Raw genomic sequence first — 17,804 nt, forward strand, 5'->3', positions numbered from 1 at the left:
GTGCCGGAGTCGACGGTGTGGCCGCCTGTCTTTGGCGGTCCAGCTGCGGACGCGGCTCTACCCCCGGCACCGGGGGAGCCGGTACCTTCGCGGCAACAACGTCCCGTGTCTTAGCGGTCTTCTTATGGCCCGGAGAGATGGATCGGTGCCGAGGCTCTTTGGGCGGGCGCGGTGCCGACGTCGGTCGGTGCCGAACAGTGTTTTCTGTCGCACCGGTCGAGCCCGCCGGGGCGCTGCGCACCGAAGCGCTCGGTGCCGGGACAGGGCGCGCCGAGGGAGGATCTGGACTCAGAGCCGCCTCCATGAGGAGCTGTCGGAGCCTAAAGTCCCGCTCCTTCCTTGTCCTTGGCTTGAAGGCCTTGCAGATAGGGCACTTATCTGCTGGATGAGTCTCTCCCAGGCACTTCAAGCAGGAGCTATGCGGGTCGCTAGTTGGCATGTGCTTCCCGCAGGACGCGCACGGCTTAAAGCCAGGAGCCTTGGGCATGGGCCCGGCTGTGCGCCGGGGGGAAAAGGGGGAAAAACACCCCCTAAACCCCCGATAACAACTTACAACTATATATATATACACTATACACTAACTACTAACTAACTTGAACAACTATCTATATAACTAAATACAACAAGAACAATGAAAGCTAGGGAGTGTGGAGATCAGCTAAGCCGCGCTCCACAGTTCCAACGACCGTCAGGGGCGGTAAGAAGGAACTGAGGGGGCGCTGGGTCGGCTGGGGTATATATCCAGCGCCATAACGGCGCCACTCTAGGGGGCTCCACAGCCGACCCACCGGGTGTTGCTAGGGTAAAAATCTTCCGACGATCGTGCACGCGGCGCGCACACACCTAACTGGAATGGATATGAGCAAGCACTCGAAGAAGAAGCAATGGTTACTCCCAACAACAAAGCCTTTATTTGAACTACAAGTTTCCACAGCAAAACCACTCAACACACTGAAGAATACATAATACACACTCAGCTAACCCAATTATAAAACACACGATATAGCTTTCTTCTGACCCAGCATTTCTCAAAAAAAAAATCATTTATTTCATTCAAGAGTTGCATGAATTTCTATTTAGCTTTAAGGGTAGCATGTGAATTAGAGAAAATGGTTTATGTTGCATACTAACATTAAACCCTTCCAGCCTAGTATTAAAGTAAAATATACAGCCCAAATACAATAAAGGGAATGTCAGGGAGTTATAAAGCCTGTGGTACTAGTTCAAATCCAGACCTGAACAGTAGAACCACAAAGCTATCATTTAATGGTTATCTGATGGTCTAGGCTAAGTAAATTTCTGGTGTCAGTTCAGGCCAAACTAACACCTCACCAAGTAACAAGGTATACTAATTAGCACATTTGTTAGCAATTCCAGGAAAGAGGCCAGGAATTACATCGGTACAAAGACTGAGGTCATCTCTCCAGAACAAGGCTGTGTTACATTAGAGGGCATGATAGGGACAACTGCCAACATCTGTAAATTCTACAAATAAAACTAGGATTCTGGAGGACACCAAGTTCCCAACCGACAGCGGGGTTACATGCTCTCTCTTGTGAATTAGAGGTTTTTTAAAATAATGCAAGTCTTAAGATTTTAGGCCCTGGAAGCTAAACATATTTTTCAGACTGTTCCTAAAGCTCTGTTCTCCTACCAGAACAGAACACCCACTGTATCCTGTATTTTGTTGCAATGCAAGGTGGATCAATGTGTTTTTTCATCATGCAATGAAAAAATTCAAAACACCAGCATAGGTACATGTAGTGCAACTGAGCACAGGATGGGACACAGCCATATTATGCTATTCCTGTAGGGTTCCTCGTTCCCTCTGCTCAATCTTGTCCCAACAGGTTTAACATTTTTCTATCCCTACTTCCTCATCCGGTCAAGCGTGGTGGCACGCGCCTGTAATCCAAGCTATTGGGGAGGCTCAGGCTGGTGGATCACTTAGGGGTTCTGGGCTGCAGTACCCTATGCTGATCGGGTGTCCGGTGCCACTGACATTCTGGCCAGCGGATGGCTGAAGGACTGGCTAGAACAACACAAATGATGTGTTGTGATCGGCGCTCTCTCTGTGAGGGCTGATGGACCAGGTGATCAAGGTGACTTCCTCATCTAATGCCTCAATTCCACCTCTTACTGAAAGATGGAACTAAAACTGTTGTGGCTGGTAACTGCCTATTTGCCAGTGGAACACAGAAGCCAACTACATAACTAAATGAAATACTTCAGAACAAATCAGAGTTTTACCAGAAAGCCATACATTAAGGAATGAAAGATTAAAATGGTTAGAGTTCAGTTTGAATTAGTCAAGCCCTTTAAATTACACGAAAGCATTTGTATAGCTGAATGAAATACACAGTAATAAACTGAAGCAAATACAGACATTATACAACAAAGTAAAAAACTGAAGTGAGAGAATGATGGAACACTTAAAACAATTCACTTACCACAATTAAATTTAATTATAAAAAAGACTAATGTACTTCCTAAAAATGATTTTCTGCAAAGTTGAATTAAAAATGTAAAAATGACTGGTATATCTATAAAAAAATGAAAAGAGAAGAACAGGCATTTCAAGAGTTCTCTAAACATACATATAAGACCCCAAGCCTACCAATATTTATGCACTGAAGTAGTAAACCTAACAGGGGTACTCATGTACTCAAGGACCTGATCCTGAAAACACTTACACACATGCTTAACTTTACTCACAGGAGCGATCAATGAGACTCAGAATGAGATTGCTTAAACACATCCATAAAAATCAGGACTTTAAATAACAGACATAATGTATAGCTATGACACTCACTTTTTCCCCTCAGTGACTACTGCAAGAGATTTCTGGGGAAGAGGTGGAGGGTGAGAGGAGAGTATTATTTGTCATATTGCAAGATTAGAAAGAGGTGTGAGAGTATAAGATGAAATTCATAATTTATCAAATTAAAAAACAAAACCTAATGCAAATACAAAGACAGCACAATAGATTTACAAAAACTAAACAAACCCAAATTATCAGTGCTAAAACTGCTGAAATTAGCATTCCTACAGCAAGGTTCACAGGCACACTACACATATGAAACAATTTTCTCCCCCTTTTCGTATGCACATGATTTATTATATTATTGTTTGTATATTTAACTATATGGCCACAAAATAAGACAGACATATCGTGCATTTTAGGGAACACTGTATGAACCTTAGCTTTCACATGTCATGGGTGAAATCCTGGACCCATGACTTAATTTAAACCGTACGTCCTTAAATGTTGCATTCATAGTTTTGCTGTCAATTTCCTTATTTAAAAAAAAAAAAAAAAAAGGAAACCTCCCACAATATTGCCTGTGGCTAACATTAGCATTTAAATTGTCCCAATTAATTACCTCAGTGGAGCTGAATAGGGTAGAGGTATGGTTCATGCCTTTGCCACTGCTATTTGGCTGAAGACAATATTTTGTAAAGCTATGTTTGGAAAACAGCAGCATAGGATCACGTTGTGATACCTGAATCTCTGTAGCAGAATGGCAGAAAATTAATACTTTTAAAATGAAAGCTTAGAATCTGCAAAATATTGTAAAATACAGTAAAAGTTAGAAGAGGCCCAATACTGAAGGAGCTCTGATTTCCCCCTTATTTCCCACCTCAAAACCAAGCATGCAGAGTTAACTACTAAATAACTTAAACTTGGGATAGGTGATGAATTGCTATGTTCTCTACAACCTACAAATCATTAATCACGAACTGACATATAAGGAAGTATACCAGAGCAATACCTTTTTTCTACCTTATGAAACTGATTTCAATATATTGTACCATGTTTGGCAATGTGTGGCACTAAAATCTAGTTTGTGAAGGAGGAATAATCCACTTGACAAAAGCATTGCAAGAGATGGGACTATCCCTCAAAAATAAATAAATAATACAATGTTTCTGGTTTAAAAGATATTTTGAAGATCCTGAAGCAGTTGCTAAAGCAAAAGGGATGAGGACAAGATGAAGCTGGTCTAAACCAGTTACTGACTATCATGAAGATACCACAGAACCAATCAACCAATAAACAAATAAAAGGAGGGAGCTGGAGTGCAAAAATCTGAATCTCACACATTACAGAGGAAAAGAAATTGGCAACAAAATCCAAATGGCTACTGTTGAAAGATATAAAAAGTTGAGCCTAGAAATCCTGTAGGGCCCAGCTACCTTTAGTATATTACCGTAAATGGGAAACAAAACATTCTATGGTAACTCTGAATTCTAAGCTAAGGAACACAGAAAGTGAACAGAAGTAGCCGCCAGAATATTTCTGCTTTAAAAGCATTGTCTTTTAAATGAGTTACCTTAAGGATTACATGCATTCTTAGCTTTAAAATGTATTCATTTATGGAAGTTTAATATGTTTAGCAACAGATAAAGAGATCTTTATTCTGTGTATTGAACGAAATATAGATGCTTGAAAATTAGGCCTTAGGAATCTAGAACATTTACTGGCTAATTAAAAAAATGCAATAAATACAATACTTTACCTGTAGTACTTTTAATAAACATATTTACATAACACACTAAAATCAAATAGTATAAGACTCCATAGCATAAGTGATAAAATTAAGAAGTTATGATTATTTCAGTGGAACTGGTCAAAAACATCTGATGCACTTCCTCAGCTGGCTTCGCAACATCACTGAGAGGTCTGTCATTGACTTGATGCTTTCTAGCCTCTTTAGATTTCAGGCCATGTCTTTTTGGCATCAGCCCATCAGTGGGATATAAACCACAGAATACTGGCAGCAAGAGCTAATTCATTTGTTCCAACAAGATTTATAACTGCAATTTCAGCATTTTAGATTTGTTTTCCAGATTTTTTTAAACAGTTATCTCACAATAAACCTTGTGTTAAATCCCACACTTAAGCTGAATTCAGTTCTCTCTTGTATGAAAACACAGCCAGGGCAGCAATATTCTACACTATTGGCTTTCTTCAGCTATATGTCGAATCACATATTGTTATGCAGAGAGACAGGGTAAATACAATGACCTTGTGTTCTTGATTTACTCAAACAGAAAACCTTAATGTCATGAAGTTCACTTTGTGACTCAAACCTATTTGAATGAAATCAGAAAGCCTCAGCAGTAACAGCTGTATTGACCTCAAAATATTTTGTACCCTTTATAATCTCCCATTTCTTAAACCATTCAGTGACAAAGAACAATTTAACAACTCATCTAAAGATTTTGCACTAGCCTTTTATCAGCACTAATGGCAGTTTGTGATTCGACATCTATGGCAGAAATGCTTTTCAAATTGGATTAGAGTTCATGCCACTCATTGTCAGCAGAATTTTTGACCACTAGATTGCACTGACAAGTTCAATCTGACATCTGAGTGGAGATCATCAAAAGCTATACAAGATCTGCTTAAAAATAAATTTTAAAAACCATACAAAATAGAGCCAAGCTCAGTGGTGGATATTAATTATAATGAAAGCACCAGAGTAAGGTGCCTTCTCAATCATAAGCTTCTGCTTTCAGGCACTTCTTTTTAACCAAAAAAAAAAATCCTTTTATGCTGAAGTCACTGTTGTTAAAAACTTCAGCATATTTTTTAAACATAGTAAAAGTCTTAACCATTTAAAATTTATCTGAATATGAAAAATGTTTCATAGATATTACAAAAAGAAAACCGTTCAAAAAAGTGCTATGTTTCAAGTATGCTAAATCAGTTTAATTTAAAAACTTCAAACTTGTCATTGACTTAGTTTTCATTGAGAACACACTTCCTAAGACAGGCTGAATGGTTTGTTTTGTTTATAAGTAAGGCTGCCCCACTCCCTGAGAGTGTGGGCTGCAGCAGGCCAGTGCGCCTGCACAGACGGGCAGCCAATCAGAGAAGGGCTTAGTGGGAGCCAATCGGGGCCCAGATTGGAGACAGCCAATCAGGGCCCGGCTCAGCCCTATAAAAAGGCTGGTCAGGAAGGGAGCAGTCAGTCTGTCCCAGGCCTTTAACAGGGGAAGGTCTGACTCCAGAGCAGGGAGACACTCACCGTGGACAGCGCAGTGCTGGCCAGGCTCGGGGAGCAGAAAGGAGCTCTAGCCTGAGGCCTGCCAGGCTGCAGGCCCTGAAGGGAAGGGCCTAGTGGGTGCAAGGGGCCGTAGGGGGAAGTGGCCCAGGGAAGCGGACAGATGAGGGGAGAGAAGGAGGACAGCGAGGCTGCCACCAGAGGGTCTCTTGGCCAGAACCCAGAGTAGAGGGCGGGCCTGGGTCCCCCCCCTTGCAGTACACCCAGCCATCGGCCATAGGGAGCGGCCATCATAGACTACGCCAGATCCCTGACAAGAGGGATTAGACTTTGGGGTGTGTGGTTGGACATGGTGGCTGGGGCGTAGAGAGACTGTTGATCAACCTCCCTCCCCCCCCCGGAAGGGGGTGAGGATGGACTAAGGGCACTGCCGGAGGGCAGTGGCTCGAAGAAGACGCCACAAGTTGGGAGCAACGTGGGCTCAGGCGCCAACCAAGGGCGAGACAACGGGCAGGACACCACCGAGAGAGGGCGCTCCGCTGGACTGAGCTAATTCCCGTAAGTCACCAGCAGGAGGCGCCAGGTGGGGAGTCCCAACCCCGTTACAGGCTAAGATTTAGTCATGGGTATCTTTAGTAAAAGTCATGGACAGGTCACGGGCAATAAACAAAAATTCACAGCCCGTGACCTGTCCATGACTTTTACTATATAAATACGCCTAACTAAAACTTAGCAGCTCCTAAGGCCTGGGGTGCTGCTGCTCTGGGGGGCCCTAGGACACCACTGCGGGGGGCTGACTGCCTCCAGCCACCCCTGCTCCGAGGCCCTGGGGACCGCTGCTCAGGTGCTTCTCCCATGCCAGCCGCCTGAGCAGCGGCTGGTGCGGCTGCCCCTGGGTCCGCTGCTCGGGTACTCCCTGGGGCTGCCCCTGGGCCCGTTGCTCGGGCCCTCCCTGGGGCCAGCTGCCCCAGGCTGCCCGAGCAGCAGTCAGGGTGGCTGTCGTGGGGCGCCCGAACAGCTGGCCCCAGCATCAGCTGCACCGGCCCTTGCAGCTGTGAAAGTCATGGAGGCCACGGAAAATCACGGAATCCGTGACTTCCACGACCTCTGTGACAGAATCGCAGTTTTATTTATAAGGGTCCAGCCCAAACCCAAATACCTACACCACAATTTTACAGCTCAAGCCCTGTGAGCCTGAGTCAGCTGAAACAGGCCAGAGTGGGTGTTTTATTGCAATGTAGACATACCCATACTGTACCATTGTAGTCAGTGGGAATATTACTGTTGACTTTACTGAGAACAAAATCAAGCCCTGTGTGTGTAATTTTTCTGTGAAAGGAAATTCAGTGGAAAAAACATTTATATAAATCCTGAAATGTGGTAAGTGCTCAACAGATAAATAATATTGGATCCCTGACCCAAGAAGATTCACTTTAAATAGAAAAAGGATGGGAGAAAAGCGATGCTACTAAAAGCAAAACTGGCTGAGTAGTGAAGGTTAGGGTGTGTGATCTTGTTCATTTTACTACTATGCTTATTTATTACAGAATGGTTGGGCACAAAACATATATACACCTTATCAGGAAGTACAAAGTTTTGGTTCTCAAAGTACTCATTACTTGGTGAAGTTGCATGTATATTACAGTAGAACCTCGGAGTTACGAATGGCTCAGGAATGGTGGTTGTTTGTAACTCTGAACAAAACTTTATGGTTGCTGTTTCAAAAGTTTACAGCTGAACATTGACTTAATACAGCTTTGAAACTTTACTATGCAGAAAAAAAATGCAGCTTTCTTTTTTTTTTTTAGTAGTTTACATTTAACACAGAACTGTACTTGCGGGTTTTTTTTTTTTTTTTTTTTGTCTCTGCTGCTGCCTGATTGTCTACTTCCGGTTCCAAATGAGGTGTGTGGTTGACTTGTCAGCTCATAACTCTGAGGTTCTACTGTATATGTCCTAAATTAAATAGCATACGCCATAATGTAAGTTATTGCACATGATCTTAGCTAAGGAAAAGGACCTAGTTATGATTGTTTCAAGAATCAGAATATTGAATATTTTTATTTGTACACAAATTCAACAATAATGTTCTATTAATACCTCTGCTAATGGCATGTTACTGCTATTATTTTAGTTTGACTGTAGGGTCAACAAAACAACAGTGCACCAATTTTTGTAGCCAAGACTACCTTGACAACAAGAAAAAGGCATTTAAGCTCTAAGGAAAGTTCTTGAAAATACAATTGCCACTCAATTAGATAACATGGAATTTCAAGATCAGATTAGATCTGACAAACATCTGTGCTAAAGCTATAATAAAATTGCAAAGCAGAAATAAGATCTCAGCAACATGATCTTCTGAAATGTGTGAGAAATAAGAAAATTCAAAGAAAGAATCAGAGGCCTGAACGTTGATTAATCACACTGCTCTTGAGGTATTTATCTGAATTAAAATTAGGAAACAAATAGAGGAAAAGAACAGGCTGTACACAGGATTATCTTGAAAGATTTATTTTAAACAGAATAGAAATGATCACCACTATGATGCAACATATTAACTACAAAAAATTACCCCAGTATAATCAATATTGTGACAAGGAAAATCTTTCCTTTTTATTTATAAATAGCTCTAATGCTCGCAGATTCAACAAAATTGAGTTTCTTGGGCTACAAGTACCATTTTAGTATGTTAGAACACTGCATCAGGCTTTAAGAAAAATACAATCTTGAAAGAAAACATTGCATGTGTGGTTAGCCAAAGCAGCATGAATTTATGTATGGATACACTGGGAGTTATTAAACACCGATAATACAATAAGCATTTGAGCATAATGCTGAGTAGTATGACATTTGTGAAACTAAGTGAGAAACCAGTTTCTAACCAGCTTTAATTACTCATTACTGTAAAAAAGTGGCATTTAAACATTATTTACATTTTAAATATTCTATTTTAGGATTTTACACAGCTGTCCATCAAATTTTAAATATCAGCTGTTTCTCCTGACTGCTAGAGCAAGTTAGTGATTGGCTTGTGATCCTTTGAATGGGCATACACATTGCCAACATTACAAATGGCATCCATTTGGCTGAAAATTGGGCATTTGTTCAGAAATACAATTTTAATTAAACTTTTTTAAAAATTACATCTGGGAATTTATTTGCATGACAGCTAATTATATAAGCTCCTACAACAGGGTTGGGGGGGAAGGTGCAGTTTTACTTTTTTTCTCACTTTTGAATATGGTTCTTTGCTCACTCTTCCCTTCTGCATACTGTTTTCCCTCTGTACTTCCTACTGGTAATCTCTATACTTCCTACTGGCAGTTCCACTATAGCACAGAGCAATTTAGTAAGGAATTGAAATTTCATACAGCTTATAAAGAGGCAGACAATATTTCTGTGCAAGAAGGATATAAGTATTTAGGCCCCAATTTAGGACTTTGACTGTCTCACTGATTTTAAGATGTGTATTGACTTCAAAGGCACAATTCATATATATGAATAGCTTTAAATACATAAGTACCAGAACTGGTTGGAAACATGCCAAAGATTTAATTGACAATGCATCAAAATCTAAACATTTTGCAGTGTTAGTTCAATTTTGACTAAGATCCAATGTATCTCAAGCAGGTTTCTGTTAGATCACCTGCCCAGCTCCTCAGCAGCCTGGGCTTTCAGGCTCCCACCACCTCAGACTAATAGGTAACCAAGAACCTGGAAGCCCTGGCTCCCAAGTTCCCATTTCCTCGGCAGCCCAGGCTCACAGGGCTTCCAAGATCCATAGCTCTGAAGCCACCTGTTAGGTGGACTGGTTAGTCTGGGCACCCAGGGCTTCCCACCATTCACTTTCACAAAGAATTTCTAAAGGGGGGTGGGGGCGAAGCTGCAAATCAGAATGAAACCAAATTTCAAAAATAGTGAAGTCTTCCACAAAATGAACTTAGCTTTCGCCATACAGCTCTAATAAACACCTTCCTAAACTTAGGCCTGAAGACCTGATCCAAAGTTCACTAAACCAGCAAGTCTTTCCATTTACTTTAATGATCTTGGACCAGGCTCTTAATCAGCAGCGCCTCTAGTTTCAACGTAGTTTTCATCCAGGTTTGTTCATTCAAATATAGTAAAGATCATGTAACAGTCTAGCAATTGTAGACTTTGCTGTGTCCAAGTAATTGCAGTAAGCTGAAGATGATGCAACTACTCCAGTCACTGAGCATGCTAGGACCTTTTTGGTTTACATTCCTCTATAATTAGTTTATATGCCATTTAAAAATATAGAGGAATGTAAACCAAAAAGGTCCTAGCATGCTCAGTGACTGGAGTAGTTGCATCATCTTCAGCTTACTGCAATTACTTGGACACAGCAAAGTAAACTTGCTATGTATACTAAGGAGGGAAGACAAGAGAAAGGAAGTACAGAGCGGATCAAAGACAGATGAATAGACACAGTGGCAGCAAAACGAGGACAGTAAAAGATACAAGTAAAATAAATTCGTACTTCTTGAAAACCCAATGTATGTGTTGTCTCAAAAGCCTCTAAAGAGACTAGAGTTCAGTTACAAACTACATAATAAAACACACATGTACATCATTCCAGAATATGATCCTGTAGGTATCAAATGACACCAGATAGTAATATTTCAATATGTTTAGTTCACTGTCAAGAAATCAAATGGGGAATAAAAAAAATACACATTACAAATGTCAGAATAGTTTGAACATGAGACTTCTCCCAGCTCGTCTTTACATTAAACAGATTATGAGACTTCTAACAGAAACCATTTGTGTCAAATCTTTGCTGTGTAGACACAAATGTTGTAACTTAAGTATTTTTATATACTGTTTATACTGTATGGTATTTCATGCAAAGAAACTACATGAAAACATTATTTAGATTGCAAACTCAAGCACTCAAAGGTTAGGAAATGCCAGAATTATAGTTTCCACCGCAACCTTAATTTTGCCCCCTTGCATGTCCATCCTGTGCACTGATTGAGGCATGGGTCCTGTCGGAAAAATCATGTAAGCGAACACTATCATAATGCATCCATACATTGGGGCAAAATTAAAGTTGCACTGGCAACTATAAATCTGGCATCTCCTAACTTTCAAGTGCTGGCCCATGTCCCCTCTGGGGGCACCACAAGGAGTAGGGGCTGGCCCCCCAACAAAGCTTCTGGATCCAGAAGCCCAACTCCCCTGCATTGTATCACATGGGGCTGCAGATCCCCCAGCTCTCACATAAGGGGTGGGTGAGAGAGACAGTACCGGGACTAGGCTCTTTTTCTTTTCCAGCAACCATCCACACATCCAACACCCAGTCCCCCAATTTGGAATAACAGCCTTGTCCTGCTGCCAGCTACTGCACTTAGCCATGTAGCTCAACTAGTAGCAGTCTGATATGGGTCCTAGGTAAGGAACCTAGTTCAGCTCTCTTCCTCCACCCGCTTCAGGTGCTCTGACAGCTCCCAAGTCAAGTCTTCCTAGTGCCATGTCTGCTGATGCTCCACTTAGGTGCACTTGCAGAACAAGCTCCCCTTGGAGAAGGGGAGCTTAAAAAGATGGAGGGAGAAGTTTGCCCAGGAGCAGGAGAGGCTGCTAGGGACTGCTAATGCAATCCAGTAGCAAGGGGAGCCCTGCCTAGGATTGTGGCTAGTTTCCCCTTTTCCTTCTGACATGTTTGGGGGGCAAATAGACATTGGAAGCCTCATATAGGCAAGAGGCCACCTGTGGCAGGACCTGGGGAGCACCACCAGGGACTACACTAGAGGGAATTGACCTCAAAAGCGACCCAGTGAGTTAGCTGAACAGCTGGGAACAGTGAGATTGCTCAGGAGTGGGGGGGCTCCTGTTGGGGACCCAGGCAGGGCTGGCTAGCAGGGTAATTGCCCAGGCCCCACACCACAGGAGGCCCTGTGAAGCTATGTTGCTTGAGCTTTGGCTTCAGCCTTGGGCAGCGGGGCTCAGGCTTCAGCTTCAGTCCCGGGCTCCAGCGAGTCACAGTCTCACTGTGCCTTAGTTCCCCATATGTCAAACTGGAAAGGGCACCATACAAGTACTTTAGATAGGCTTCTGTTTATCATCATTCTTCCTTTTAGTAAGACATAATAAGCTCCAGTATGTTCCCCTTCTGTACTAACTTGTTCTTGCTAGTCACCCTTCATTGCAAAGAACAAACTGTGCTACCCTTTTATTACATTCCTTCAGCCTTTTCTACCTACTATTTGCTCATATAAATTAGTAACACTCATATCCTTTACACAATAGTAATTTCTATCAGGATCACTGATTGATCATTTGGACATTAAAAATAGTTTGGCTTGCCTGCTAATTTCCTGGCAATTCTAAGATCCTGGGTTATGTAGAGGACGGCGGAGCAGAACTGTCAGTCAATAAGCAATTTAACACTTACTCCCCCATCTTCTTGACTGCACGTAGCTTAAGGAAGGTTTCCATAGCTGCAAAGAGTCTACTAGAAAAGCAACTACCAAAATAAACAGAGCCATCTAGAAAACCCATGGAGACAGATTGCTAGACATGTCCTCAGTGAAGAAATAAGCTAAATTTGGGTCTGCCATCTTGTCTGCCCTGCAGCGCAGCTGCTCACATATTCTGAGGCAGTGCAGTAAAAGGAGCATGATCTCTAAGTACGCCAGAAATTAAATCAAAAATATAAAACCTGAGGTTCATTGCTGGAACTAAAATTAAGTTATTGATATTAAAGAACAAGCCTGAGATGTGGCAAACAGTAGCAGGAGCTTGGACACTTTGTTCTTCCCCTTGTTTGACAGCTCTCTACTACCCATTGTCACTACCCGGCAGGAGGAGCAACCCAATCATTCAGTCTTGATATTCAAAGAAGAAATGCCTGCTTTGCTCATGTCATCTGACTGACTGTTCTGAAACCAAGTATTAGGATTTTATGCTTTTTTATGTAGAATACGAGAGTGGCTTGAAAATAAGATTTCTGCACTAACTTTTCCTTTTTGCTCTACAATTAAATAGCTATCTGGGTTGGCAAATGATTCTTGAATTGAAAGTAATTAAGTTTTCAATCACAATCCTCTCTCAAAGCATAAAACTAGATCAGTTGATTTTTACATAACAGCATTGTTCTTGTTTGCAATATGCGAAATGGCACTGCATCTGTTTAGTATATGACAACAGCCTGACCTTAAACAGGCCTCTGGTTTGCACCTACAATTTTGCACAAGCTGTTATTTACACGTATTTGACTGTGTCTCCAAATCAGGTACTTAAGATTTCCAAGTAACATCAATTGCACCCTCAAATTTATTACCAACTGCAAACATAAGAAAGCTGATCAAGCTTTCAAAATCGTATCCAGTGTCAAAAGAGGAGATATTACAGTCATTTTGTCAAACTATTTAAGACATTTTCCCATTAAAGCCATGGGCTTTTCAAAAGCACTTGTTATTAACCTAACTGCTCCCATTGAAATAATTTGGTAAGAGTCCTGTTGACTTCAGTGGGAGCAGAGTTAGGCCAGTACTGAGTGCTTTTGAAATGCCCACAAATATGGTCTAAAACAAAATGAAAACCTATCAAGGAAATAAGACCAAAAGTGATAAACACGAACTATTGCAACACTAATGCTACTGCAGACAAAGGTAGCTAAAAGTTGCTGGGTGACACTTGGCCAGGCTCACAAGGTAAACAGATGGACACTAAAATGTGGAAGTCTAAAGGAATAAATGGCAGTCTTACAATGATAAAGTAGTTAACTTACAGCTTTATTGCCAAAATGTCAAATTCTGGCTCCCTGTTAGGGAGAAGCAACAAGCATGGAGATGCCTCACCAGTTCTGGTGACAAGAACTCAATTAGCTCTACCAGAAGGGCAGAATCCCTCCAAAACAAACAATGCACATTTTTGTTAAAAAAGAAAAAAAAAAGCATAAACAAGGAACAGGTTTGACCATCCTATCTACCTCTTCTAGGGCATTTCAGCAGCTATTAACACACCACTGTATCAATTCTTATTTCCTGTGCAGTGCATGAACAAACTTTTTTAGAATAGGTCAGGAAGTGTGCAGCCCCAAAACATGGCTTTTCAGGGCTTATTTTTGTCAGGCGAACTCTTAATTTTTAGTCAGAATAGGGTCCTTAGTCATACAACTTAACATTCAGAAAGATTTACAAACTTACCAGATCCTTTTCTGCCTTTTTATTGGATAAAGCATCAACTTTGGAATCAAGCTCTGCCTGAATTTGGTCTCTTCTTTTCAGAACACCCTTTAAAACATTATTACAATTAAATACAATCTATTTCATCTTAATCTGTTTACAAAGACATCTTGCAATCAAGAGTACTTACCACTTTAGAGAATTTATAGATTATCCCTTCAATAGAATTCTCAGATTTAAAGATTTTACTTAGATAACTTCAAAGCATCTATTGTAGATTTGTTATTACCCCCATTTTTTTTTTAACTGAAAAATTGTTAGGAATCCTACCAAACCCAACGCTACGAGAATCTATGTAGCTACAAATTATAAAGAATTATGTAGTGAGTCAGTCTATGAAACAGTCATATTATTTTAATCCTTTACAAGAAACATGATTTAGAGAAGTCCCAATACTGGAAGTATTTTATTTGAATAAAAGCAATAGCACAAGAGATAGGACTCAACTAAAATGATATACCAGATACTATAGGAAATATCAATGTAAGTCCGCTATGTTATGTATGTATGTACCACAGTTTGGTGGCAAAGGAAGAGGAAAATTATCAAAATTCTTTATCTGAAAATAATCAACTAAATCTATCAATGTTAGCAAGCCCACTTTTATTTAAAGTTAAGGCTAATTCAATAGATTTGATTCTTAGTGGAATGGCAAAAACTAATATAAAAAGGGAGGGAATGTTGTCAGACTACAGGACCAGTAATTATGACAGGTTACATTCCAAACTGCTCCGGATTTGCAGTGTGACATCAAAGAAGTCAGTGAAAAGGTCTGTGCCTCAGTTTCCCCATCTGTAAAACTGAAATTAAACTTCCCTCACAGTACTATTATGAAGCTTATGTCTTTTTAAGAGGACTCAGAAGAAAGATAGTATGTATGTATGTATAAATTCAAAAACACTCTGATAATCCTGTATGTTATCTTGTCCCAACAACTTCTACTCTTTAATTTAGATATGCTTAGAGATTTACTGTGTTCATATGTAGTACAGTACATGTTAAACAGTGTAGGGCATAACCAGTCCTAGTTAGAAGTTTATTTCACATTATGCTAGTTGCCAAAACGTTAACGTTGAAGAGGAAATACACTGCCACCCTGACTAGTACACATTGATAAATCATCTTCAATAAGATACCTTTTTAAAGACTATCTTTTCAAATAGACATTACCCAGAATTTTTAGTAACAGTTTTTGGTCAATTATAAGTAATATAACTATAGTACATACTTATAACAAAACTTACCATTCAATACCTTAAAGTATCTCCTGTCCGATTACAAACGTAAAATATATGGTTATAAGAGTAAAATCGAAACAAGTAGAAATGGGTTAATATTCTTTTGTGTATTTTTTCCCCTTTTACTTCCTCTTTTATCCTATATAAAACTACAGGAGAAACTATTAGAATTTCTCTGTTTGTCAGCCATTATAACAAATATCTATTCTAATTCCAAGGTAAAACTAATAATTTCAGTACTAATATGTGCCAGCTATTGGCAAATGCTTTTTTTTGTAAATGAGGAACCCAGGGAATGTTCATTAGTTCTCTAATTATTTTCACATTTTTATTAATTTAGTAAGTTAAACAAATAAATATATTATGCTTCCACAGTTCCTCTGCTGCTCTAATCAGTAGCACATTCACAAATCCTCCAAACAACAGTACTCTGACCTAAAACAAATGTCTTGCCTGTTAACTGTTTTCTGAGGCATAGTGGTAGTATAGGCCTACTTTCCCCAGGTTTGTCCTGTCTCCCCGTCAGTCAAGTAGGAGGGATCCAATCCAGATGCAAAGATTTTTGGCTCTGGAACCTCCTCCTTAGGATCCAAATGCATCTGCTTTCTCATTCAGCACTTCCAAAGCCAAAAAATATGAGGATTATCCTGCCTTAGTGACAAAACCTTTGCTTAGGCATATACTCTTATGGGGACAATTTGGGAGGTGCTAGCACTGCCATACCTCAGAAAACAGGTTTTTCCAAAGTGTGGCTACGATCAGGGCATTCTTAGTCTGCCTAGGAGTACCCTAACCAGGGTGCAGGGCAGAAGTGAGCATTAGAACAAAATATCCAGGGTGAAAGAAGGGAGAAAGACTGGCATGGAATAGAGGAGGAAGGAGCCAATGGATGAACTGCTCAAGCCTGCCTAATGTTGCATTGTAAGGGTTGCACCAAGAACTCAGTATCCCAAAAGGTATGAGAGCTAATGTAGACACACCCAAGCAACATTCATTTCAGAGATGCAAATGAAAGGCCACATAGTCACTCTGCAGTTTGTCCATAGAATCTCTCGTCAGCACACACACAGCAACTGTTCTGATGAGATGGGCAGAGAAAACTGGCAAAGGGACAGGCCAAACTGCAAAGAAGAAGTAACAAATATCATGACTGAGGAGAAAGTCTGGGGCAGGTATGGGGAACTATCTTTTCATACTGAAAAATAAGACTAAGGATTCGGGGGTGTCACCTGCTATGGCTGCAATCTTTCCAACCTTCAGGCAGAGTAAGAGCTGCCTCCCAGGACAAGCAAAGGATGGAAATGAAATCTAAAGGCTTGAAGGAGCACAGGATAGTAGCACTGTCCCAAGTTGAAGGTTACAATTCATTATGATGTGGATACCCAGTGCAGAGGCTGCCACACTGACGTAATTAACTTCAGCAGGCCATAGTCTCTCTCTGCCGTCTTTAACGCTATCAGGAAAGAGGTGGGCAATGCAAAGAAATCAGCCCTGGCCAAGATGACTGTGTACTCTCCCTAATATTAAGGCTTTGGGATCTCTATACAGGCTGTAATGCTTGTCTTAGCTGGTGGTTTGCAATGGATGTAGAGTGAGAGATTGTTGGTCCAACTGTCCAATTAACCATCTTCTGGAACACCCCATTGTGGATTGGTCATTCTCCTGGGATGATCTGCTTACAGATATGTGCACTCTGGGATGTAAAACACTCTCAGGAGAGGATTCTCCCATAAGGGAGCTGCATTTACAGCACCCTGGCTATTCTCAAATGCTGCTATCACAATGTTGTTTATTCCAATGAGGACAAAAATGTCTAGTCAGGACTTCTGCGGGGACAGTACTGCCAGGCAGACAGACCTTAATACTAGGATGTAGATGTAGAGGCTCTGATCTTTGCTCAACCAATGTCCCTTAATTGACCCACACTGTATTGTGTTCTTATTCACTAAGACAAAGTAAAGATTTTCCTAGTTGTCTCCCACCAATGGGAGACTCTGTCAGAGAAACTGTTAGAAGGGCCTTGAATGGAACAGAATGCACGGTACCAGGCCCTGGCATGACATCTGCATGTCCATATGGCAGATGCGTATCTATTAAAGAAGTTCATTGCCCTTTTCCAGAATAGCAGTCAGGATTTTAAGGTTTAGAAACATCTCCAAGGAGGGAAAAACCTTGCCTTACTTTGTGTATCAGTCTCCATTCCTAGATGAGTCAATATTTTGACAGAGAGAAGATAGTTCTTCTGTATTCATCATGAGTTGTAGTTCCTTGAACCCTTCTACGTAAGGACAACTATTCTCTCCACTAGCATGTAAGCCTTTCCTAAGGTGCAACAATTTCCAGGGAAA

At 40.8% G+C, this 17,804-nt stretch overlaps 1 protein-coding gene across 1 annotated transcript in view; it reads right to left on the reverse strand.

Annotated features, from left to right (window-relative positions):
* LOC113407262 (sorting nexin-7-like) overlaps positions 1-17,804 on the reverse strand; it is a 62,997-nt gene that overhangs the window by 18,052 nt on the left and 27,141 nt on the right. Inside the window, exon 7 of the mRNA XM_026655568.1 lies at positions 14,180-14,266. Coding sequence (XP_026511353.1) covers positions 14,180-14,266 — 87 coding nt within the window. The remainder of the gene's footprint in view (positions 1-14,179; positions 14,267-17,804) is intronic.

The sequence above is a fragment of the Terrapene carolina genome, unplaced genomic scaffold (assembly GCF_002925995.2).
Source record: "Terrapene carolina triunguis isolate 2854851 unplaced genomic scaffold, T_m_triunguis-2.0 Scaffold210, whole genome shotgun sequence".
NCBI classification, from domain to species: domain Eukaryota; kingdom Metazoa; phylum Chordata; order Testudines; family Emydidae; genus Terrapene; species Terrapene triunguis.